Source organism: Nanorana parkeri, unplaced genomic scaffold (genome assembly GCF_000935625.1).
Source record: "Nanorana parkeri isolate BGI_ZX_2015 unplaced genomic scaffold, ASM93562v1 scaffold1532, whole genome shotgun sequence".
Taxonomy (NCBI): domain Eukaryota; kingdom Metazoa; phylum Chordata; class Amphibia; order Anura; family Dicroglossidae; genus Nanorana; species Nanorana parkeri.
Window position 1 is genome coordinate 345,880 of NW_017307800.1, and position 26,414 is coordinate 372,293.

Below are 26,414 nucleotides of genomic sequence, written 5' to 3' on the forward strand. Positions count from 1 at the left end.
GAGACAGGAAAGTCTGTGTCATGTAATGGAATAATAAATGACGGCTGGGTGTTTCTTTCCCCATTAAAAATAAATGCATTCTCTCTACCTTTATAAGTTTATGCTGTTTTTTTAAATCAGTTTTTCCAGAGAGAGTACCTCCAATATAAATGCATGCAACAATTCCATTTCTACAGCAGAAACTATTTAAAAACAAGACTCCTGGAATTTTTTTTATTCACCCTTGCAGTGGGGCTACCCCAGCACGACAAGAGTTAAACACTCCTTTGTGTCTAGGTTTAAAAAAACAAAGATATACTCACCCAAAGCTCCAAGCAAGGTTCTTCTTAGATTGGTCCTTCCAATGTCTCTCCCCCTCCTTTGCAGCACGCTAAAGTCCAGTAAATCATCATGCCTATACACAGTGCATAGACATGAGGGCAATGTGCTGTGGAGTAGGGGACAGACTGGAGAGACCACCATGACAGCAGGCCGCCTCAGAGCCCTTGGCGAGTATAGCATGTTCTATACCCATGGTGTATGGACCTGCATTAGACGGGATGATGTATGTGGGGCTTAGACCACTGAGGCCCAGAGAAGAGGCTGGATCTTATTAGTAGCCAACTGAAAACTTTGACTTGTTCTCTAGATGAAACTGGAAAGTAGGGATGGACTGATACCGGTATCTTGGTAACGAGTACCGATAATATTTTTTTTTCAGTACTCGCCGATACCAAATTACCGATTCCCGAAAGTCCCATTCAGTAAGCCAGGTGGCGTGTAATGACTCGCCACCTGGCTTCCTGATTAGCCAGGAAGCAGGGCAGCGTGTAAAGGACTCGCCACCCGGCTTCCCGATTAACAAGAAAGCCGTCCCATACGAATCCCTCAGTGGGGATCTGTCCCCTCTCACCTCCGCATGTCCAGCCTGTCACCCCCGGGGGCCTCTACAGCCAGGAGCTGCATTCCTCCGGTACTCAGCCGGAGCCGTCTTGCTGGCCAATCATGGAAGCCGTGCGCCGTGTAATGACACGGCGCCCTGCATTCTGAATGGCCGGGAGGCAGGCTCCATGCACCCTTGTCATGAGATGACGAGGGAGCATGAAGCCGGCTTCCCTGCCAATCAGAATGCCGGGCGCTGCGTCATTAGGCAGCGCCCAGCTTCCTGATGGGCCAGCTTCCCGACCAATCGGGAAGCTGGGCAGCGCGCCATTACACTCATTACACGCTGCCCGGCTTCCTGATTGGCCGGGAAGTCGGCTCCATGCTCTCTCATGACAAGTGACGAGAGAGCATGGAGCCGATTATCGGCCAATCAGGAAACCTGCCCGGCTTCCTGATGCAGGAAGTATCGGGCTAGGCATCGGAGGATTTGGGCGAGTACGGGTACTCGCCCAAATACTCAGTATCGGCACCGATATCAATACTAGTATCGGTATCAGTGCATCCCTACTGGAAAAATAAGAACAATGTCGTTAAATAAAATAGTCTAAATACACTAGAGCTGCAGCTATTATTTTCAAAATCGATTAGTTAGCCGATTAAGTTCGATTAATCGGATAAAAAAAATCAAATACATTTTAAAAAATGGCTCCAGTGATGGACTACTAGTTTGTATTGAGATTGCAGTCCATCACAGGAGCAAGCTTGGAGCGGTGGAAGTAAAAGAGAAAAAAAAAGTGTGGTGTGCAATATAGTGAAATGAAAAGTGTAAAATCATATAGCAATGAATGCAGAATGGCATCGGCTATAGAAGGACTACAAATCCCAGCAATAGTACATTATACAGCACAATGCAGAATACCACCAGCTATAGAGGAATACAACAAATCCCAACAATAGTACATTATAGCTGGCGGTATTCTGCATTGCGCTGTATAATGTACTATTGCTGGGTTCTGTAGTCCTCTATAGCTGGTGGTATTCTGCATTGCGCTGTAGAATGTATTATTGCTGGGATTTGTTGTACTCCTCTATAGCTGGTGGTATTCTGCACTGCATAATGTATTATTGCTGGGATTTGTAGTCCTCTATACAGCGCAATGCAGAATACCACCAGCCATGGAGGAATACAACGAATCCCAGCAATAGTACATATACATACAGTGTATAATGTATTGCTGGGATTTGTATTCCTCTATAGCTGATGGTACATTGCTATATATAATAATACAGAGCACAATGTACCATCAGCTATAAAGGAATACAAATCCCAGCAATACATTATAGAGCGCCATGTGTGGGAAAGTGCAGGCTTACATGAGCAGTCTTCCAGCAACTTGTTTCTGAGATCGGACCTGTCTATCGGCGGCTGTCATACGCCCACACCTGCTCCTCCTTACTTCTCCCCGTGTCCCTGTGCCGACCGTGAATTTGGGCGGGAGGTGAGCGTGAGGTGGGGAGGAGGTGCGGTGCGCAGTGTGTGGAGCCGTGAACAGGGCCGACCAATCGGAAGCCGATTAATCGATGATTGAAAAAGTTGACAACTTTTTCAATAATCGATTATAATCGATTATGTCGATTAGTTGTTGCAGCCCTAAAATACACACTGCCTGTCCAAAAAAAAAGTCAGTCAGTCACACACTCTAATATTTAATTGGACCACCTTTAGCTATAATTATAGCACCCATCCGCCGTGGCATAGTTTCAATAAGTTTATGCAATGTCACAACATTTATTTCCGAGTTGCATTCATTTTTCACCAAGATCTTGTAGTGATGATGGCTCAGACTAGGGCTGCAACAACTAAAATCGACATAAATCGATTATAAAAATCGATGTAAAAAGCTGTCAACTTTTTCAATAATCGATTAATCGGCTTCCGATTGGTTGGCCCTGGACACTAATCCATACACACTGCGCGGCGCACCTCCTCCCCACCTCACGCTCACCGCCCGCCAGTCCAAATCCACGATCGGCACAGGGACGCAGGGAGAAGAAGTAAGGAGGAGCAGGTGTGGGCGGATGACAGCAGCCGATAGACAGGCCCGATCTCAGAAGCAAGTTGCTGGAAGACTGCTCAGGAAAGCCTGCACTTACCCACACATGGTGCTCTATGATTGTAAGCCCTCACAGGCAGGGCCCAACCTTACCATCTTGTCTTGAATTGTATTGTGACTAATGTCTTCCTTATATTGTAAAGCGCTGTGCAAACTATTGGCGCTATATAAATTCTGTATAATAATTATAATTACATAGTTACATAGTATTTGAGGTTGAAGACATGAGTCCATCAAGTCCAACCTATTAGGATCTCATTCTAGGAGTACCCGTACCCCTGTATATTACGGTCCCTTAAGAAATCATACAAACGTTTCTTGACCAATTCCACATTATTTGCTGAAATCACAGCCTGTGGCAGTGAAGCTCCTCTATTTTATTTGCCAGATAATGTATTGCTGGTATTTGTATTCCTTTATAGCTGGTATTCTGCATTGCGCTGTATAGAGGACTACAAATTAAGGAATAATACATTGTACAGCACAATGCAGAATACCGCCAGCTATAATGTACTATTGCTGGGATTTGTATTCCTCGATAGCTGGCGGTATTCTGCATTGTGCTGTATAATGTACTATTGCTGGGTTTTGTAGTCCTCTATAGCCGATGCCATTCTGCATTCATTGCTGTATAATTATACACTTTTCATTTTACTATATTGCACACCACAGTTTTGTTTTTCTTGTTTACTTCCACCGCTCCAAGCTTGCTCCTGTGATGGACTACAATCTCAATACAAACTAGTAGTCCATCACTGGAGCCATTTTTTAAAATGTATTTTATTTTTTATCCGATTAACCGAACTTAATAATCGGCTAACTAATCGATTTTGAAAATAATAGTTAGCTGCAGCTCTAGGTCAGACCACGGTCTTAAGTCTTCTCCAGCACATCCCAAAGATTCTCAATGGGGTTAAGGTCTCGACTATTTTGGTGGCCAATCCATGTGTGATGTCTCATGCTCCCTGACCAACCTCACAATTTGAGCCTGATGAATCCTGGCATTGTCATTTTCAAATATATGCCGGTGCCATGAGGGCCATGAGGGCAGAAAAAAAAAAAAAAAAAACAACATTGATGGGAAAAACCTGGTAATTCAGGAAGCAGCTGACCTCATTTTTTGGGGGACATTACGTTGCTGAACCTAGACATGAGCAACTGAAGCAACTGATGGAAGCCAACAGATCCTCACCTCATTCACCAAGCTAAATGAACAGCCTATTTGTGGTTTGTAAATACACCCCTTTTGTGCAATAAAAACCTACCTGCCAGAAATATTGGCTGTAAAGTTGGCCATACACTGCAAATTTGGCTGATGAACAGGCCGCAGTTCGCGCAGTGAATGCCGCCATCAGCGCGCCGGCATTCCTCGATCAGCCAGTCGTAAAATCTTTGCAAAAGAACAAGGCCTAAATATTACAGCTGCCAGAAAAGTAAGCAGGCAAACAAACAAGGTACTGGATTAACGCCCACCACAGTTTCATTTCAACGTTGAAACGCAAGTATAATGTGGCAGGCAGAGCACAGCTTTCAATTATATGTAAATAATCACAATTGTATTGGTAGCAAAGCATAAAAGAATAAAGTATTTAGAGGGGAGTGGGTAATTGCAGAGGAAAAGATCCCCATGAAACACTGTAACCTTTTGTGTATTACTGATAATATAGGTGCCATCCCCTAAGGATAGAGCTATTCAAGCTCTGCTTCGCCCGCTGTAATAAGGCAATAAGAATTCCTCTTTTTAAATAATGGAACGTTTACAAAGCTGCGCCAAGTAAAAATCATATCGGGCACTCGTGTTGTACTACTACTACTGAGCTAAGCAATATCTTGTGATTTATTCTCCAACAAGCCCATTAGAAGCATCAATAACACAAGTGGCATAGACTTTGATGCAGAGCTAGAACATTCTGCTACCATTCCCACACAGGTATCTGAAGAGTCCCTGCATCTCAACTACCTCCAGCACTGGAAAGAAAATACATCTTTCTTGCCTATTAGCCCCTCATTCACACCTGAGCATTTTGTCACAAGATTGCCGATCCGCAACAACGCTCAACATGAGGAATCCCATCATTTTCAGTGGTGCCCTTTTCACACCTGAGCGCTGAGTTGTAACACACGTAATGCACACTTACCATGTGATTATGCACCCAACAACACCTCCTCCTTTCTGTTCGGCTAAAAGAAAAATGCCTGAAAAACATGCAACTAAAGTTTCAAAATTGCTTGAAAATGCTCAAGTGTCAATGGGGCCTTAAAGCCCAATTCCAGGCAGTTACCCCTGCCACTGCCAGTCTTGCATTGTGTGCGATGACAGAGTACCCACCCACATACCGGCAGGGGAACAAAGAGGACCAGAGTCTCTTCGGCCATGGGGCAAACGAGAAAAATAAGTAATCCTCTTTAGGATCATACCCTAGACAAAACAAGCTGCATCAGCTGAGGGGAGAGGAGGGTTACAATGTTTAAGCTGTAAAGAGTCCGCGGTTCAGCTTTAAAAGGTTATGTATTGAAAGAATAAAATATACTCCACCTAATACTTAGAGCTGGCGTGGAACACTGCAACTGTCACATACCGGCTCTACAGACTGAGATCTGAGCAATCAAACCGCTGATTGCTCAGCTCACCGTCCTTTCCCTGCAGAGCGCCGTGACTGTCAATCACAGCACCACCCAGGGATTCCCAGTCCCCTCTCTGTCAGACAGGGGACGGGGCGGGCACAGCTGGCTCTAGAGATGGAGAGTCAGCTGTCACTGGCAGCTGGATGGATCCAGACAATATTGTCAGAATCCTTCCCAGCTGCAGCGCAGCCATTGCCGGATTTCCCACAAGGCCAACCAAGGCTCCGACCTCGGGGCAGAAGGGAGTAGAGGGGCAGCAGGGGTGTGGAATTCCTATCTTCTGATGCCTGGGCAGGTAGTTGTTTTCTACATTTAGCCCTGCTTTGGGCAAGCAGAGCTAAATGTACAGCAAGGAAGCCACCACTTGTTTTGTACAAATGATCTCGGCGACATTGTATGCAGCCTGCAGGTCTGCCATTCTCCGGGGGGTGGGGGAGAGGGGGCAGTTGGCGGGTAGGGGGGCGCATTGAGGAACATGGCCTTGGGGCAGCAGAGAGCAAATCCGGCCCCCCTGAGCGCAGCCACTATAAGCCGACACTGGGTCAAATGAGCACAATATACTCCCATGACCCAAATGAAAAATACAGCCAAAAATAAAACCAGATGAGCACATGAGTCTAAATCAGTGGTTCTCAACCTGTGTAACCTCAGGACCCCCATTTGTCCTCGGTCATTAAGTCGCGACCCAAATCGCACTGCAATGGACCGCGCGGCATTGCGGTACTGTGCGTTCCGGTGTGGGTGATTGAACTATGAGTGGGAGGGGTGTTTGGGGTACCATTCAAATGAATATCAATGCAACATCCCTCCCACACCAGAATGCATAGTAGGTGTGATTGCGTGTTACAGTGCATTATTCTGGCCCAGGCACCTCTACAGGACACATGAGGGAGCTGTAAGCAATCCATATACGGATGGAGCGACCTTGCCGCCATAGCCCACCTCAAGCTGACACGATGCTGGGCAGCATATTATGAATGGCTGCTTGGCATGATAACTGATGGTGCTGCACTAGGGGAGGCTGAGGAGCCTCTCACCTAGAAAAGGGGAAGGCATGCGGTGACCCACTGAACATGAGGTCGCGACCCACTTTTGGGTCACGACCCACCAGTTGAGAACCAAGGGTCTAAATGATTGCTGACATTGTATTTGTTGTGTCCATTTCCTTGATGCAATGGTACACCATTAGAGTAATTAAACTTCCATCTAAGACATGAATATAATGACATTTAAAAAGTTAACAACATGAAAACCAAAATCTCTATTTAAATCCCTTTAACCACTGATCAAAATATGGCAGAAAAACACAGTTTAAGCTTATATTTTGAGGCACCAAAAAACAAAACCCATGCATGTGGTCTGAGAATGACAGAATAAAGCAGGGTGGAAACAAAGCTGTCCCTGACAATCAGGGATGAAAGATAGTGATGTCATGAAGATAATCAAGCAAAGGATCTAAAAGACCAAAATACAATTGGGCTGGGCACTACAGACAGGCAGGTCCATAAACAAAGCAGTTTTTTTTGTTACATATACAAGTGACGCAGTTTAAAATGCACAATGTAAGCCTATCAGTCATTTCCTTTTTGAGTTCATTAGGTTACACAGGAAGTGCACCCCTACAACAGGAACCCAAATAAAGGAAACACATCGCTGCAAGAGCGCCATGCAGCACAAACCATTACTGTATTTTGCCCTGTTAGAAAATATGGTTTTCCCTTTTTTTTTGGTTTACCCTTTGCTGCACTTAGTGCTGCTCATCTCGTCCCGGACTCTTTCCTGTCTACATGCACTTGCTCCACCATCAGCTGCAAATCCTTCCCCAGGACTGCTTTCTGAGGGTGACAACAGTGCCCATACCCGTTTACAGTCTCCACCAGAAGCACACGTGACAGGGTGACACTGAAAGGGAACAACTACATAACAGACCAGAAACTAGAGGCAGGCAATGTCGGCACTCCAGCAGTGGTAACACTACTAATCCCATCATGCCTCTGGGAGTCATGCCCATAGCTGTCACTCTTGCACTGCCACATAGGACTTGCAGTTCCACAACAGCTGGAGTGCAGAGAATGCTTACCTCTGGTGTAGAATGCTGTTACAGGAAATGTCTGTGCAAGGAACTTCCTGGAAGGATAACTAGCAATTATAAATCATGTAAGATGGTAAAGATTATACAAAAATGTTGCGTTTTGATTACCATATTCTTCTAATTCTGTTAGTGACACTAAACCCAGGAGTTAAATCTTAAAAAGGCATTCCAGTACCCTATTAACAATACTGGACCTTATTTCTGTATCACTCAGCTGTAAATCCTCAAATCATCTCTGGATCGGTGCTGACACTGTCCTTCCTTCTGGAGGGTGGCTACTTTTGTTCCCCATGGTCCCTGTGTGTGTTGTAAAGTAGCCACTGCTCCAAGCTCACTCCTGTGATGGACTACAATCTCATGTTTAGTTTACTAATTGCTACCAGTGACGTGCCATACCTTCTCTGCTGGGTGAGGCATCCCCCAGGCTGCTGAAGCTCCGCCCCATCCTGCCAAAGCCCGGTCCCCAGTTCGGTAACCAAGTCGTGTGGAGGAGGAGAGGAGACAGGGAGGAGCCTCCCTGTCCCTCACTGCTGAGGCATCGAGATTGATGGCCTCAGGTGCGTTTTGTTTTTCTTTTTTTGATTGGACAGCTTGGACTAATGGCTCTTTGCCATTGGTCAAAGCCATCCACAGAGCTCACGCCTCCAACACAGAGTAGAGGCTGTGACAGCTCTTGCCTAACCAAGTTAGGTTACACAATCAGTGAGGAAGCCCGCTGCTGTCTAACCTAACTACCCGTCAAAAGCCAGATGCAGTGCTGCCTGTAATTAACAGGCAGTGCTCTATCCTTGACCGGTTACACAGCGGGGAGGCTTTCCCTGCCGTGTAGCCTGCTAAAAGCCGATCTGAATGGAGAAAAAGATGTCAGCTTCAGGCTTGAAGCGGACACCTTTCTTCTTCATAATACTAGGTAAGGCTCTGCCTCCCCTGACTTCTACTGAGGTTGTAATCCATCACAGGAGTGAGCTTGGAGCAGTGACTACTTCACAACACACACACACAGAGACCATGGGGAACAAAAGTAGCCATCTCCCAGAAGGAAGGACAGCGTCAGCACCAATTCAGAGATGACTTGAGCATCTACAGCTGAGTGATACACAAAAAGATTCATTTTTGTTACAAGGAGAACTATGGGGTCAGTGTTTTTCCCCATAGTTCTCCATAGGGTAACGGGGAGGACACAAACTAGCGTCCTCCCGTTACCCTAAGCTCAGTATACCTCGAGCTACAGCTCGCGGTATACTGAGACGCCGCAGCGGATCCCGACGTAGATGACGGGATCCGCCCAGCTGCGTGAGTGACAGCTGGCTCTGCCTATCTAGAGGCAGAGCCAGCTGTACCCGTCCGTTCCGCCAGTCAGCACTGGTGGATCGGAGCGGGGGGGGAGGGGAGTCCAGCCCCTCCCGTCACGGCAGAGAGCCGTGACAGGATCGAGAGGTGAGCGAACCTGGTATGTGCTCCCTCACCTCCCGACCTACTGAGCTGACCTGTGACAGTCTCATTGTCACAGGTCGGCTAGAACTATGAGGTGAGTGGAAATCACTCATCTCATAGTTCTCCTTTAAATTAAAGTACTGGAATGCATTTTTAAGATGCAACTCCTGAGTTTAGGGTCACTTTATGCTAGCCATAAAAAATAAATAGCCATAAAAATCTGAGCTAATTCTATCAGCACCACCCAGCACAACAAAAGTCAATTTAAAAATCTACTGAGCAGAATGGAAAATGATCAGCCAAATAGTGACAGCATCCAATCAATGCCACCACTGTTCTGGTATCTGAATACAATAGCCAGCAGAGGATATTCCTCCATATACGCTGTTTAGCAAAGATGATGGAATTGAGTTTTTTTTTCCCATTCAGCCCACGCATGGCTAGCATCGGGCGGCTGGAATGGCGAGCACCCCTAACACTGTTTCAGATCTCACATTTCATCCAAGGCCTAGAAGAGGGGTGAAACATGCCTGGACTAGACCAGGAGAGTCAGGCCACCAGTCTACATATCCACCTCTAGATGAGACAATGGTTTACACACAGACACATGGCCAATGTCTATCACATTGAGGTAAATAGGAGATCTGAGATTGAAGAAGCCTGGCTTTAAAAACAAAGAGCCTCCTAGACTTTATTCCAATCTCATTTTGGAGGAAGTGTTCATGACAGGAGTATGCATAGACATCAGGAGCCTGTGGAATATTAGGATGATCAGGTATTATGGATAGAGCACAGAGCCCCCTAACACTGATTGGGAAAGGCTTGGTAACTCATATATGAGCACAGCACATAGGACTGAATACAGAAGACCAGCCCTGAGAGAAGAAAGAGCACGGCCAATAGCACCTGCATGGTAATGGTGCCTCATACCTGTCCTGTTGTTGGTGTCACAGGCAGACACTGGAATGGGGAGTGTCACAGGGACAATAGCGCTGCCTCCGCCGCTCGCTCCTCTTCTACTCCCGGCTCTCATAGAGCCCCAGGTGGCCGCAGTGTGCACCGATGGCAGGAGCTGGAACTCGGTGGGCCACGACCCTCTTCGTAACGGGTAACCAACCTCCGTCAGAGGGGCCAACCTCAGCCGCCACTGCCTGTCTATATACAGGGCGGGGGCAAACTATAGGCATCCAGCAAGCTAACTATCTGCCGGTGACCGGGACCTCTTCGCAGTTCCGGTACCCGAGTAATATCAGCCGAAACCCCGCTGTTTCCGGTTGCTTACTCCGCCCCCGGTGTCCCGGTTCCCTTCCTCACACTGCGGACCGGAAACCCCACTACCAGCTCCGCCCTGCGCTCCCGTACAACAAGGGAAGGGGCGGGAACCGGGTGGAATACGTGCATGACGTCATGCTCTAAGATTGGCACACTCACCGGAAGACATTTTGAAAACTGGCATGATTGTTTTATGTGCGGGGTGAAAGGGGCTTCTTTCGCAGTCAGAGATATATTGTCGAAACTCTTTACAGCCTCAGCCTGAAATACATAAAGCAATTGGACAATTCAGGAATTTTTAGCACATCTTGTTATTGATGTATAGGCTTTGCCAGCATTAAAAATGGCGCCTCGAACATTCAGGAATCAACTGCGCACACCCGGGTTCCAGCAGGGACTTTTTTTCCTCCCATAGCGACGGCTTGTAATGTTGCTAGGCGGAAGTAAAAAAACAAATTAGGCTGATGGAGCTACGACGCTCCTAGTGGTTACTTAACAATACCAGCCATGATTATTGCAAGCTAGAGCCTGCCTTTCCTACTGTACTCGCACAGATCGCATTACATGGGCACTATACCACAGCCCAGTATGGTTTACTCTGTACTTTAGTATCAGATAGTACATATTACCCATACCTGTACAGTAACTGAGAGAGAAATTTATAATACTTTTTTTTGTGCAAGGTTTGCTTTAGATAAACTACTATAGGAAGCAATACTGTTGCAATCAATGCGTTACGGTATGTAAGTTACACGTGTGTTTAGTAAATAAAAAAGTTCATTCAATTTGAATGAGCTGTCAATGCAATGCAGGTTTTGACAGATCATCACCATTCCCCTGATGCAGCACACCACAACAGATAATTCACATCTACACATTTACAACTATTCATGTGTTAAACCACATGTGTGTTGTAGTGCCATTCAAAATTACTGCAATGCACTAGTTTTGTGTTTGGTGGTAACAGTAAAACCCCCAAACCATTCCCAACCATCAGAGATGTTGAAAAACCAGCACTGGTCTATCATCAGCAGTTGACCATAGGTGGGTGTGGAGTTTCTTGTTGTAGGCTTGGTGGTGGACTCTGAAGACTTAGCAGCTCAACAGGGCTTTTGTCTTTGCAGAGGTTAGCCTGGGAGGAAATGCAGAAGGATTGTCCTTCTGAGAGCAATACAAGCACACGTAGGGGCAAAAGGAAGTTGTATACTTCTAAGAAGAGGACCTCAGATTTTGGATTTAAGGAAGATGAATGGTCTGTCCACCTGTGGCATCTTTGATAATGGGATTAAAGGAGGCCCCGAATAGCTTGTCCCTTGTAAAAGAGAGCTAAGTAATGGATATCTTGTAAGGCTGATTGGTATAGCGGTGCTCTAGACACTTAAAGAAGAACTATGAAGTGAGTGATTTTTACTCATCCTCATAGTTAGAGCCGACCTGTGACAAAGAAGCTGTCACAGGTTGACTCTATCGATGGGGAAGTGAGCAGAAACATGTACCGATCCGCTCACATTTTACGATCGCCTCCCAGCCGGGATTCCCCTCTCCAATCTTCCAGCGCTGAGTGATGGAAGGGGCGGGAACAGCTGGCTCTGACTCTAGATAGGCAGAGCCAGCTGTCACTCACGCAGCCCAGTGGATCTCGACACTATTGTCGGGATCTGTCCCGGGCTGTGGCGCTCTCAGCATATTGCGGCCAATAGCCCGCTATATTCTGAGCTTTGGGTCACGGGAGGACGTTAGTATTAGACATGTGCACTGCCCAAAAAATTGTTTTGTTTCTTTTTAAATTCAGATTTGTGTTATTTCGTTTTTCAGGGGTGAAAGTCAATTCGGATTCGTTCGACCATTCGTTTCGTTTTCGTTTCGTCCATTCGTTCGTTCGTTTGCAGCAAAGTGACTTTTGAGGGGGGGAAATGTTTTTCTTCAACAAACGAAAACGAAACGAACGTTCGAACGCACTACCGCTACCCAATTTCGGAAACGGAAATTCAGATTCGTTTGCATTCGTTATATCTGGAATTCGGAATTCGGATACATGCGAATGTCCGAAAATTGGTCCGAATTTCGATTCGGAACGAAACGAATTGCACATGTCTAGTTAGTATATGTCCTCCCATGACCCTAAAGAGAACTATGGGGAAAAGCACTTAGGCCATAGTTTGTTTGTTTTTTTAAAGAAAAACGGCATCTAAACAAGCATTATTGTACACTTTATTTTAGAATCATCTTCAACAGAAGAATCTGCACTTGAGATTTCTCTGAAAAGGCTTTTTCTTAGAATCCAAACACTCTTTTTGGGTGAATTCTGTCAAAACTTGGTACAGGAAATACTCTGCCCATTTCCTCTTTTAGGATGTGGTGCAGACAATAATGAAAAGACAATTATACTTTATTTTCTTACAAAAAAGCAGTGGGATAAAATAGGATTTTTGTACTCCCATAAAATCCTTTTCCATTGTGAGACAAAGGAAGTCTTTAACCTTCAGTATATACTACCACCTACAGGAGGACTGGATACTGGCAAACCCCCAAAAAACTGTAGCCAGCCCAGGATAATGTCTTCCACTACCCGCATGCCTCAGTTTTATATATAACTGTATATATACATATACATACATATACAATTCTTAAACACAGATATCTCTAAACACAGGGACGTACTACTCAATGGACTCAAGAAAAGGGTTTTAAGGTAAGAACAAAAATCCAATTTTCTTTCTCCTCCATTGGGAGACACAGGCATTCTTGAACCTTCAGAACATCCAAAAGCAGTCCATCTAAGAGGTGAGCAACATAGCAAACAAACATTAATAGGCCCAAGAAAACAACAGAGAACTGGGGACCTACTGCAGCCCAAAGAGCTGCTGTAAAGACCTTATGTCGGAAGTTGGCATCAGGACACAATAACCACCTGTTAGAAGTCGAGACCAAGTTGCAGCCTTCCAAATCTGGGAAACAGTTGCTTGAAGACAAAAAGCTGAAGAAGCACCCAAAGATCTAGTAGTGTGCTTTGACAAAAAAAGTGTGGAATCGATCCATAAGTCCGGAAGTTTGCACAATTGTTTTCCTAAGCCACCTAGCGATAGCAGAAGTGGAAGCTGGTGCGCCCTTATGGAGTTCATCTTTGATGCCCCCAAAAAAGGATGAAAGATTCTTCATGAAAGAATCAGTGGTTGAGAGATAAGATTTGGAGAGCCCACGCCACATCCAGATAATGAAAGGAAATGTTCTTTTGTGACGTGAAGCCAGATAGAAATGGAAGAACAATGTCCTGGTTGAGGTGAGAGGCAGAAACTGCCTTAGATAAGAAGGAATAGTTCAGGGCTTTAACACCACTTTGTCTCTATGCAAAACCTGGTAGCCATCACCTCTATGAGATGATTGTCTAAACCTGTAATTTTATCCTACATGGAATACTTTAATACCAGGAATACCACCTTGGTTTTACAGTAGAAAGAGGAATGTCTAGCGGATTCAAATGGCAGTTTTTGAAGCACAGAGAAAACCAGATTAAAATCCCATGGAGTCAGAAGGTATTAACAAACGGGGAGCTACATGGGAGACTCCCTGTACAAAGGTCTTCATCTAGACACGGGAGGCACGCAATCTTTGAAACAGATTAGAAAGAACAGAAATCTAGTCCTTGGTAGCCCAACTCTGGTTCAGGCCCAGCTGTAGGATGCAAAGTATTCAGTGCATGGTGAAACTCTTATGATGGAAGCCCAGGGACTCAAGGGAATAAAGAAGAATCAAATGATGTACATGTTCTACTTCACAAGACAGACCTTGCAGGAATTAGCCTTCCTACCTTTTATCATTGTAGGAATCACAAATTCAGAAATGCTCGTCTTTCAAAACCTGGGCTTCAACGGCCATACCGTTAGACAGCATCTGTGAAGCAGAATGGTAAATTGATCCTTGAGTCAAAAGATCCAGATGCCCACAGAGCATCCGCCAGGATTCTTACCAGGTTGGTGTGCCACATGCAGAGAACCGATGATCACCTGAATGGTCTCCATCTAAATCATGTGAAGCAAAAGAGGGAGAAGTTTCAGGGAAGGAACAGCATAAATATCATGGTGTACTAATCCCCTGGAGCCAGAGGATCCCTATACCTGTCCAGTTTGTTTTTGAGCCAGAACAACAGATTCACATCTGGCAACCTCTTCCTGCGACAGATTCTGGAACAGCTTTAGGTGTAGGGACAACTCACTCATGCACAGACCATTTTGGCTAAGGACATCTGTCTGCCAATTGTCTCCAGCTGGAATGTACAAGAAATTTGAAGTTCTCCCCGGGATCTGATCTACCCCTATTGCTACTGTAAGTATTCTGGTTCTTCCCCGATGGTTGTCATACGCCACCACTCTGGTGTTTTTCCAACTGCATCCATTTACCGATCTCCTTGCTAAAGGGAGCCAGAAGCGACACTGCTTATATCACTTGTTTTCCTCAGCTGTCATTGCCTGGCTAGAGCAGTCGGAGATGAAGCTATTCAAATGCAATCTGCACTTGAATAGATTCTTTGCAGTAGAAAGGTGACAATAGGGGTCTAATAGATCCCTAATGTCATCTTAAAGAGAACCATTCACATCCAATGTGCTATCACATAGGGGGCTTGTAAGCCCTATGTGATAGCAATTTAGTACAGGACAAAAAAAGTAAAATAATTGTAAAAATACCCAAAAAAAAGTTAGTCCCCCATACTGCGAACGTGCGCTTCACATTATCACCGCATCCAGAGTGGAAGTAGTCATTCTAGGGCCAATAGTAATAGTTACCTCTAAACTGATGACCTGTACAGGCTTTGAAAGCATTGCCAATGGACAATTTGATGTACTGTATTTTATCAGCACTTCATGGTGGCATGTTATTTTTAAGCTTGGCATGTTGGGAATCTATTTACTTTGCATAAGCTCGTCTTTTATATTTTACAGAATGGGTATTATATTGTGTTTTTATGCGCTAGAATAAATTAAGTGTAATTTGTACTGAAATATTGGGTTTTATAGAGTTGCGCTAATATCATGCGATTTTGTAACCGCTGCCATTTTATTCTACTGGGTCTCTGCTTTCAGAAAATAGAACTCTTGGGCTGTAAGTAATTTTCAGCTCGAGGTGGGGTGGAGCTATGGCTGCAAGGGAGCTCCATCCATACATGCATTGCTTACAGCTCCCTCAAGTGGCCTGTAGAGGTGCCTGGACCGGGGTAATGTCACATTCTGGCTCCCATCACTTCTACAGAGCACAGACGGGAGCTGTACCATCACAGCACAACACCACAGTTTTCGTAAGGTAGGGAGACTGGGTGGATCTCAAAAAAAATATATATACATTTTTTGGGTGTATGAGAATGTCTGTGTGTGAGCCTGTCAGTGTTTTTGAGGGCCCATTCACACTAGCACAGTGCGATAATCGCACAGACCTGTGTGATTAACACACAATCTCTTCTACCACGCTTTGTGGTGCAGGAGGAGCGTTGCATTGCCATTCACGGAATAGCACCCCAAACACCTACCACCAGTTTGATCACCTGCACCAGAAAGCACGGTACCACAATGCTGTGTGTTCCGGCTTAATGACCAAGGACTAATGTGGGGCCTGAGGCTACACAGGTTGAGAACCACTGCTATAAAGGACCAAAAACCGCACTGGTAGAAGCCAGAGGCTGATCGACTAGTTTCAGGGTGCTGTGCACCACATTAATAACAGCCAAATAAAATCTCTTATTTTGCAAGTGATATCAGTAGACTGTTCAGGGGAAGCTCATCACTTAAAGACTGGAGCGATTCAGCCTCTGATTGTTCAGAAGCAGATAATTCAGGCTCTGAACAAAACAAGTGGAGAATCTGCAGTGGAAGGCACAGGGTCATGGGTAATTTAAGCCATACCCATAATAAAAACCTAAAAAGGAAGAGCAGAGGAAACTGTCACACCCAAAACTAAAGAGAATCCCCATGATAGAACAGACTGTAGGAGCAAAAGGGCAACACAATTCCAGGCTGTATATGTCACCCAAGGTGTGCTGCAGCACCTTAGCCATTAGTAAAGTGGGAGTGAACCTGAGTGTTTGGCATACACCATGAGCACCTTCCTAACCAATTGTGAACACGAATTTCCCAATTCCAGTCCTGAATTGGAAATAACACACCAGGACAGGCCTGGCCTTGCTGGACAAGCAAATGGGGAGGTCCAGGCACTGAACCTACTTGTCCCACGCAGACAGAATGAGCTCCAATAGCCTGAAGTGAAACTGCACAAAGCAGTCTCAACAGAAGCACCCTTTCTATCCAAGCTCGTTTGTGCAACTGAAAACATGGCAACTCTTTGACTACAGGGTCCAAGCATGAGACTTGAAAGATTGGATCTTTTCTGAGGGAAATGAAGACCCGGACAGCGCCATGTCCAAGTGCTGAGGGTTTCAGCACTGACCTCGGGAGATTCAGAGGACTTCCCTTTTAATAGCATGAGACAGTGCTGTTCCCTATAATAGCTAACATCATGTTTTGTTGAAAGCGTTCTAATGAGAACTGTAACCAGTAATATTTGCTTCCAAACCTCAAGCAGGAGTACAGTGAGAAAAATAATTATTTGATCCCCTGCAGATTTTGTAAGTTTGCCCACTTACAAAGAAATGAAAGGTCTATCATTTGTATCATAGGTGTATTTTAAATGATAGAGACAGAATATCAACCAGAAAAAACACGATACAAATGTTATAAATTGAGTTGCAGTTCAGTGAGTAAAATAAGTATTTGATCCCCAAGAAACACATGACTTAGTACTTGGTGGAGAAACGCTTGTGGGCAAGCACAGAGGTAAGACGTTTCTTGTATTTGGTTACCAGGTTTGCACACATCTCAGGAGGGATTTTGGTCCACTCTTCATTACAGATCTTCTCTAAATCTGGAGACTAGATAGGCCACTCAATGACCATAATGTGCTTCTTCTTCAGCCACTGCTTTGTTGCATTGGGTCATTGTCGTGCTGAAAGACCCATTCACGACCCATCTTCAGTGTTCTGGCTGAGGGAAGGAGGTTCTCATCCAAGATTATACAATACATGTCTCTGTCCATTGGCCCCTCAATGCAACAAAGTCATCCTGTACCTTTAGCAGAGAAACAGCCCCAAAGCATAAGGTTTCCACCTCCGTGCTGGACTGTAGGGATGGTGTTCTAAGGGTCACAGTCAGCATTTTCATTCCTCCACACAGCGAGTCGGGTTATTGCCGAAGAGCTCAATTACGGTCTCATCTGACCGCAGCATTTTCTCCCAATCCTCTGAATCATTTAGATGTTCATTGGCAAACTTCAGACGGGCCTGTACATGTGCCTTCTTGAGGGGGACCTTGTGGGCGTTGCAGGATCTCAATTAATGGCAGTGTATTGAATTACCAATGGTTAGTTTGGTGACTGTGGTCTCAACTGCCTTGAGGTCATTCACAAGCTCCTCCCATGTAGTTCTGGGCTGATTCCTCATTTTTCCCATGATTATCCTTACCCCATGAGGCAAATTCTTGCATGGAGCTCCAGACAGAGGGCAATTGATGGTGATTTTGTATTCTTTCCATTTGCGAATAATCGCTCCAACAGTTGTTTCCTTCTCACCAAGCTTCTTGCTGATAGTCTTGTAGCCCATTTCAGCCCTGCGCAGGTCTACAATCTGGTCCCTAACACCCTTTGGTCTTCCCCATGGTGATGAGGTTTGAATGTAAGAGATTCTGTGGACAGGCATCTTTTATAGACATAAAAAGTTGTTGTTAGGAGCACTTTTTAATTGAGAGGACTAATCTGTGTACCACATAGCTAGTCTGTGGGAGCCAGAATTATTGATGGTTGGTAGGGGATCAAATACTTATTTTACTCACTGAACTGCAACTCAATTTATAACATTTGTATCATGTATTTCTGGTTGATATATTCGGTCTATCATTTAAAATACACCTGTGATAAAATGATCTACCTTTCATTTCTTTGTAAGTGGGCACATTTACAAAATCTGCAGGGAATCAAATCATTATTTTCCTCACTGTATGTAGTTGCACTATTCACCCTTGTTCTTCCTCATCTCCCTTAAATCTGTTCCAGGCCTTCTGCAACTTCACCAACCCACTTTAACCGCTTGAAGACCAGGTGTTTAGACCCCCCGGCCAGGCCATTTTTCAGTGTTCAGCGCTGCAGTACTTTGACTGACATTTATTCCGTCATGCAATGCTGCACTGAAATGAATTTTATACCATTTTTTGGGGACAGATAGAGCTTTCTTTTGGTGGTATTTAATCACCACTGGGGATTTTATTTTTTACTATAAACTAACATTATGTTATAAAACAACTATTACCCACTTTTTTTGGTAAAATATAAAAGACGGGGTCACATCGGGTAAATAGACACCAAACATGTCAAGCTTAAAAATTGCACGCATTCGCAAAAAAACTAGCATACCCAAAATTGGCCATAGGCAACGCTTTAAAAGCTTTTACAGCTCATCAGTTTAGTGTTATCAGTGATTGATGGGCCAAAAATTATTGCTCATTCAGACGTTCGCGGCGATATGTAACATGTGCAGCGTAATCTTCATTTTCGCAGGTATGCGCACATTTACATGTATGTAGGGGTGGGGGGGGACTTGTCACCTAGGACCCCCCTGAAGTAGAGATGTGCTTCATCAACTGGAGAGTGACACAAGAATGCAGAAGTGATGTAATATACACCACTTCCGCATTCTGACAGCAGAGGGAGGTCGTGATCCGACCTCCCCCTGATCTCGTGACAGAGGCAGTATGCTGGTCCCGGGCTCACACCGGAGCCCAGGGCCAGCTTGACAGCGGGGGACGGGGAGCACGTCACGGGACCTCATAAAACCAATCCGCCAGCTTTATAGCCGGCGGATCGCTTGTATATTAACGGGCATCGCTGCCCGTTTTAAAATACCCGGCATTTCCCGCCCGAGCGGGTGGATGTAACAAGACGTGTATACACGCCCAGTTACATCCAAGAAGCTCCCAGCCACGTATACACAACGGCCAGCAGGTAGTTAATTCAACTATTCAAAGTACTTTCCCCTCAACCTTATAATTCCTACAAATTTCCTTACATTGTGATAACACCCATATGGATTGGAATGATGAAATGTTAGTTGTCGGAAATAAGCCACACAACACTATATGGGTGTGCATTCTTAGTAATTCATATTCCTGATGCACAACAACTCTCACCAGTTAGCCACAACCTCAGAAATATGGAAGCATTTTTCATTTTTAGTGTTAAAAAAACCCAACAGCTGTTGATTAAGACAAATGTGCTATACTGGCAGCATTATTTTCAATAAATTTTCTGGGTGTTTAGAATTCTGCCCCTTAAGATTCTCAGCAGGTTTTCAAGTCTGCTCAGGAGACAGATGTGCGACCTTACAGTAGAAACAGTCAAGCAAAACAAACAAAGCACTCAACAATTTGTTGCAGTTATACAGTAAGGTGCACACGAAATGGGCTTTGAACAGTAAAACAGCACACTGGTTTGTGAGTGTGCCATGATGCCTTTCTGCTGTTTTACTGTTCAAAGCCCATTTCGTGTGCACCTTACTGTATAACTGGTAACAAATTGTTGAGTGTGTTTGTCATTTGTTTTGCTTGACCAATTTGGTGCAGCAACGCATGGGGTTTCTCAGCTGCCATTGGGATGTGCGGAATCCCTTGTGTGTTTCTGTACCTTTTAAAGGAGGTTGGGCGTCCTCCTGACAGGCCTGCACCCAATTTGATATCTTCTGCCCCCATGTGCTCCAAGATGGAGACTCTAATAGTTTAGAGATAGGACCGCACTATAAGAGGTGCCTTGGCGCGGCTTAAGGCCGTGACACACTGCAGGCGAAGCAGCGCGGAGCGGTGGCGCGCTGCCTTTGCGACCAGTGTGTCATGCCATTTTCTCCTGGGAACCTCAGCTGGCGAGAGCTCGCGGAGCTTGAGCGTGCCGAGATCAACAATTCCAACTTCAGCCAATCGGCTCGCGCAAATAAACCAGAGCGTCGGTATGCGACAGCTGGCTGGTTGTTACGGACAAGCCGATTGGCTGAAGGTGCAGTCAATCATCTGACTGCAGTCAGCTCACACACTGCACGCAAAGCTCCGTGCCGGATAGCTTTGCTTCGCTCTGCACGGCTTCGCGTGCAGTGTGTCACGGCCTTAACACATCCTTTGCAGAAGACGTGTATCCAAACCGCTGTCATTGTCCTTAGTGGTGAGACCAGTTGTTTTACATGCTGGTTTGTGAGTGTGCCATGATGCCTTTCTACTGTTCAAAGCCCATTTCGTGTGCACCTTACTGTATAACAAATTGTTGAGTGCGTTTGTCGTTTGTTTTGCTTTACAGTAGAAACAGTCACACTCTTTCCATACATCTGCTGATTATGGTACGATCACGGGATCGCCCTGCGATTATCGTACAATAATTGGCAGGTATATGGACACCTTAAGAATGAGTTTAGCTTTGAAGGTTTTCTAATTTATCATCCATTTAGAATTTTTGCCATCTACTTAAATTTTACTAACTGCTGAAACATATTAATCTGCCTGGGAACACCTAAAGTAGAGCTTTAGAATTATTTTATTTGAGAAATTGTTTCATGCATAAAGTTGTAGAACAGTTCATAATAAACATACAGCTACAAGTTTCAGCATCCACCAACATGAAATTTAAAAATGTACGCATTAAAAAGCTACACTTACTCTTGGCCTAAGTGCAAGTAAGACCTTCCAAGATGCAGGACAAAATACACAAAGGGTTTTACCAATGGCAGATACTGAAGGCTGTAAGCCAGTGTAAAAGCAAATAAGAGAAACTGTACAAACAACATTTTATTTACAAATATACAGGCAACTAATAAAACCAGCATTCAGTCTTCATCTGAACCATCGTCAATCAAGGGACGTGCTCTGCAATTAAAAGAACATTTTTAGTATTTTATGCATTTATATAACCAACAGGAATGCAGTTTAAGGTCTTTACATGCCATCACACACTAGAGACAACATAAATCCTGTGCATGCATTGTCAGGGGCTGCCCCCATGGCCAAATCAGGGACAGGAACGTGAACCAATCAGTCATTGCTGAAGAAGAGTACAGCAGGAGCCAAGTGTGTTGTGCATACTTCTACATAATCCAGATAGCCCAATCATTACAAAATGTAGTTCTCTTAAGCTTAGAACACCCTTGTGCATCAAACATAAGTTCGTTATATATGGAGAGTGTGTTTTGCAATACCAAACTTAAGGTCTACATAGCAGTTTATTTGCTACAAATGCAAAAACAATGTATATTATATTGCCCCACAACCATTAAAAGTGGATTTAGTTACAGCCCCGGTGGATTGCAGTGAGAACGAGGTGCAAGGTAGCAAAACTGCTAAAAAAAAAAAAAAAAAATTATATAGAACCTCTCAATCCCCACAGAAAGTGATAAGCAACTCCATTTTCAAAACTATAGGCAATATTGAGGATTTATTTTGAAGAGTAAAATACTACCGTTCACTGCACTAAGTTAGAAATGCTAAAACATTTCCATCAAATGACAACTATGTACACTATTTACTCTTTGTACTGAAATAGTTTTTAGTCATTGCACAGTAATGACAATGGGCAGCAGGTAAATGACAAACACTAGTGCTTTAAATAACACCTGAAAGCTTAACGACCACAATCAAAACCCTGCTAACCTACAATGTTCAGGGTCTGCACTTACTTCCGTGGTGCTTTACCAACGCCACTGCCTCCTGCTTCTTCACCATCATCGTCAGAAGGCACACAGTTCTCTTTTTCTATACTGCCAGTAGATGGAGAGCCAAAGAAATCTCCTATACCTTTTTGCCATTTTGGCGTTGGTCGGACACATACAGGGTTGCCTCCAGCATACTTGCCATCAGCTGTAAATTTGGTAAAGACAAGGAGAAAAGATCAGTAAAGCTACATGGAAATGCTGGAAATTTATAATAGAGAACCCATGATGAAAAAACATTTACTGTGTTTCCCCGAAAATAAGACAGTCTTTTTTTTTGTGCAAAAAAAATATAACACACACTAGGTAGGTAAACACTTATTTGTTTTAATGTACAACAATCCACAATTATTCATGTAGAAAAGTCTATATGTATTCATGTACAAAAATATGGTGATCAGGGCAATCAGGGGTGCCGTACCTTTCCAAGAGCAATTTGGTTACCAGAATGAGCGAAGCGCACTTTCACTATCGTTTCCTCACAGGCGGAGTGCATTTGGTGTCGATAGCGTGGCAAGTACAGTTGGAGCGGGAAGGGGTAATATAGTAGTTTAATTATAAGTCTGCTTTTAAAAGCACCACATACCAAGAACAAGCACACTATACACTCAACTTTCTTTTTTTTTTAAAAAGGAAAAGCACATCACAATTTTACAAAAGCTGCATAGACTATGCAGTTGGGTCAGCAGGTCAAGAAAACTTACACTTTTTCCCAGTTGGTGATGTTGTATGATTTGAGGAAGAAGAGCTTGCACCAAAAGACTTTCGTGGTGCTCTAGCAGCAACAGCTAACAAAACAGAAAAGGGGAAAAACATGTTAATTAAAAAGCAGAAACTAAATATTACATGAAGTCTGAAGACAAATTCCACCCCCCTTCCCCCCAGTCCCAACTTTGTGATACAATTACTGCCTATACAAGTTTAACCATTTCAGTACTGCAAGTGTTCCAATATAAGCCATGAGCAGGAACACGCTTTGTTAAAGGAGAACTATGGAGGCCAGTGTTTTTCCCCATAGTTCTTAGGACACAAACTAGCGTCATCCCGTTACCCTAAGCTCAGTACACCGCAGCGGATCCCGACATCCGCCCAGCTGCGTGAGTGACAGCTGGCTCTGCCTATCCATGTTGTAATCCTACCGTTTTCCCATATTTTGTGAAACGATGTGCAAAAGGTTGCCACTATAGAAACCACCATTTTAAGGATGGCGCAACACTCCAGGCCCAGCTAGACCTCTCCATGACACATGCCTTGCAGTAAAGCATTTGTTTTGGGTGGGCTTACCACAGCACAGATTTTAAAGCCAAGCACAGTGACCCATAAGTGGCTTTGGGGGACCATTGACAGTACATGGCAGAACCCTTTTAATATTACAGCTTATTCCTCTTCCCATACACTTAAGAGTATGTGCTTTGAGGCCCCAGTGAAAGGATACTTTTCTGCTGCCCAGAGTGGGTCTTTAAGGTATCGGAGCATCTGTTGGACATCTTGTGACAATGCAATAAAATTAAATAAAAGCGAACAGATCACATGCAGACCACAGAGATGCATCCCGACAACCTGTCATTAACTTAAATGAGTAGTTGCCAAATTTGAACAGGGACACCTTGGGACTCCTACCGCAGGAATCCCAGATCAGCCATGTGCAAACATGTGTGGGCTGGAGTGCACAGGTCTTTAGAATTGGAAAGTTGCATTACCAGTTTCTTTAAAACACTTCCTTACAACATTATCACAGCAACAAAGGGCTAAATTAAAAGTGCAGCCTTTTTTGAACACAAGCAGTAGGAAAGAAGCATAATTAAAAGGAGAACTATAAAGCCAGTGCTTTCCACTCATCCTCATAGCCATCGAGCCGACATGCGACAATGAAACTGTCACGCGTCAACTCTATTGATCGGGAAGTGAGCGAATACATACCGTCACTCACTTACCAATCATCTTCCTGCAGAGAGCAGTGACTGGCAGTCAACGCTCCCCACAGGGATTCCCCCTAGCGCTGACTGGAGGAACAAACAGGGGAGGGGCAGGCACTCCCTCTAGATAGGCTGTCACTCACTCAGCTGGACAGATCCAGACAGCATTGTCAGAATCCTTCACAGCTGCAGTGCTCAGTATACCCGCTATATACTGAGCTTTGGGTCACAGGAGGAGGTTAGTACATGTCCTCCCAAAACCTTAAAGAGAACTATGGGGAAAAACACTAACATAGTTCTCTTTCAACCCCCCCATGTTGTAATTTGGTTTGGGGCTGCCTTAGGCAAAACTAAATTCAGCCTCCACCCCACCCCCCTAAATTTGCCCCACCCATTCCTGTTTCTGCATAATCTATCAGTACCTGGATACAGCATGCACACACTATCTAGCTTTGACATTTTCCACTAGAAGCATAGCAGGAAAGCTGGGGTCTCACTAGGGGCTGCATAGCCCCCCCTGAGACCCTACCAAAGATCCTGCAAAGCCACCCCAGGACCCTGCACATAATCTGTGGTGGGCTGTGCAGGGTACCTTTACCAGTGTGATCCTCTTACCCACATCTGCCAGCCACTGCTGGGCCTGGCCTCCACCACCAGGTCACTGGTGCTGCTGGCCCCAATGCAGCAGATGCCCCTGCCCATAGCAGTATAGGAGGGGCACTAAAGGAATATTTTATCTTACTCTTTCAAACTTCCTCCCTATCACAAAACCAGCCCAACAAATCTTACTGCCAAAAGGTCTGATCACAGCCCTCATCATTTACAATATATGAGGCCATCACAGGGTGGGTGCCTGCCTCCCCACCATTTGCAGAACAAAGGAAGGTACCATTCACTAGGGTAATAGTATTGTTCTATACACTTATCTATTAAAGCTTGTAATCTGGCAATGGGAGGGCTAGACATGATCAGATGCTGGCTGTACCCCAGAGTGTGAAATAGGTAGGGGTACACAAGAGGGTGATAGAGACTTCCCCTTCTAATATACATCAATACACACAGGATCTTACAATACACTAATCACTTCTGCAGGGAGCTCATACTGCCGAATGTCAATGGCTGCCGAGCAGACAGCTACCTCCACATATCCTCCCTCATTACTTACCTTCAGATTTAAGCCACCATCCTATGCCGCGATGTCGGCGTCTTAGCTTTCTCATAGTTATTACGTCACCACATGGTGACTAGACTGTTTCAAGTCTCTTATTATTAGGGACAGGGAAGCTCACAGAAGTATTTTTCCGGAACAAAGAGCATAAGGAGAAAGTAGAGGGTCCAAGTTTGGTGCCCCAATAATTTAGGGGGACCACCACTACCTTCACCGTAAACTCACACAGAGTACATAAGATTACCGCCAACATTGAAGGAGGTACTCCGCAGTCAAAATAAAAATAACGGATATCCCCACAAGCCACCATGAAAGCACACTCAGCCTCACCTTTCCTGTAGCTGCCAGTGGACGTTCCCGCGCTGTCAGCCTTGGTGCGCACCATGTTCTCCTCACCAGCCCAGTACCACAAGACGGTCTGCCCGCCTATATCTTCCCCGGCCGGATTTAAAGCTCTGGCTTTGGCGCTCGAAATTCCTGCCCGCCCACTCTGCTACTATTGGACGGTCGCCTCCTTCCTCCGCCCATTCTTTCCAGGCTAGTCAGTAGGATGTCAAAGAGAGACCTGCCTGTCAAGCCGTCCGCCCTTATTCCCGCCCAAATGCCGGACTCGCCTATCGTTGTCAAGCTGCGACGGTGGGGGAGGGGCGATAGTAGCGCTGTACTTTCCCGCTCTATTTCGAGAGTTGTCTGTGGCGACATGTTATCATCAATGTGAAATTAATAATATGCCAAACGAAAATAAAATACTTGAACTAGAGCCACGTAGTACACCCGCTAACTAGAAGGGGTGGAGACTGAACGATAATAATAACAGGGGGAAGGTGTGGAAATGGCGGAACCTAGGGAAAATACATTTATAGAATACAAAAGTTATTGTTATTGGCCCCATTGTCTTGGTTTGTCTATTTCGGGCATTTTTTTCAGTATTTTTGAGTACATTTAGACTAGGTTCACACTGCATGACACCCGGTACGCGTGATCGTGTGCTAGTACACACAGCGATTGCCATGCAACCCCATTGACTTCAATGGGGCTAAAAAAATCGCTAAAAAAAGGTACAAGTACCTTTTTTTTGCAACTCACGATATGTGTTCACTTGCATGGGTGGAATTGCGGCGGGAAACCGCACGATTCGCCCAGTGCCATTAGAAAATAA

The 26,414-nt window shown here is 44.8% G+C and overlaps 2 protein-coding genes across 6 annotated transcripts in view; both read right to left on the minus strand.

Moving 5' to 3' along the window:
- Window positions 1-10,243, minus strand: part of CSNK1G1 (casein kinase 1 gamma 1) — a 76,710-nt gene extending 66,467 nt beyond the window's left edge. For all 4 annotated transcript variants that reach the window (XM_018570432.1, XM_018570431.1, XM_018570430.1 and 1 more), the window contains exon 1: window positions 10,060-10,243. The gene's annotated coding sequence lies outside the window, so the exon portion shown is untranslated. The remainder of the gene's footprint in view (window positions 1-10,059) is intronic.
- A 10,969-nt stretch (window positions 10,244-21,212) lies between these two features.
- Window positions 21,213-25,688, minus strand: KIAA0101 (KIAA0101 ortholog). Of its 2 annotated transcripts, none has more exons than XM_018570433.1 (4): window positions 25,586-25,688; window positions 22,876-22,959; window positions 22,139-22,319; window positions 21,213-21,332 (listed from the first exon to the last, which is right to left on the minus strand). In XM_018570433.1, exons 1-4 carry the CDS (start codon window positions 25,638-25,640, stop codon window positions 21,293-21,295), a joined length of 360 nt encoding a protein of 119 aa, XP_018425935.1. In that variant the 5' UTR covers window positions 25,641-25,688; the 3' UTR covers window positions 21,213-21,292. The 2 variants fall into 2 exon arrangements, with proteins under 2 accessions (XP_018425935.1, XP_018425936.1); XM_018570434.1 differs by having other exon boundaries at window positions 21,267-21,330; window positions 22,133-22,319.
- Window positions 25,689-26,414: the final 726 nt, after the last annotated feature.

What these genes read in the sequence shown, in the direction of transcription:
- KIAA0101 (XM_018570433.1), bottom strand. Translation starts at nt 25,640, where the DNA reads ATGGTGCGCACCAAGGCTGACAGCGCGGGAACGTCCACTGGCAGCTAC. An exon ending in CACTGGCAGCTACAGGAAAG is followed by an intron (nt 22,960 to 25,585) that starts GTGAGGCTGAGT and finishes CTGTTTTGTTAG; the next exon opens with CTGTTGCTGCTAGAGCACCA. An exon ending in ATCACCAACTGGGAAAAAGT is followed by an intron (nt 22,320 to 22,875) that starts GTAAGTTTTCTT and finishes CCAAATTTACAG; the next exon opens with CTGATGGCAAGTATGCTGGA.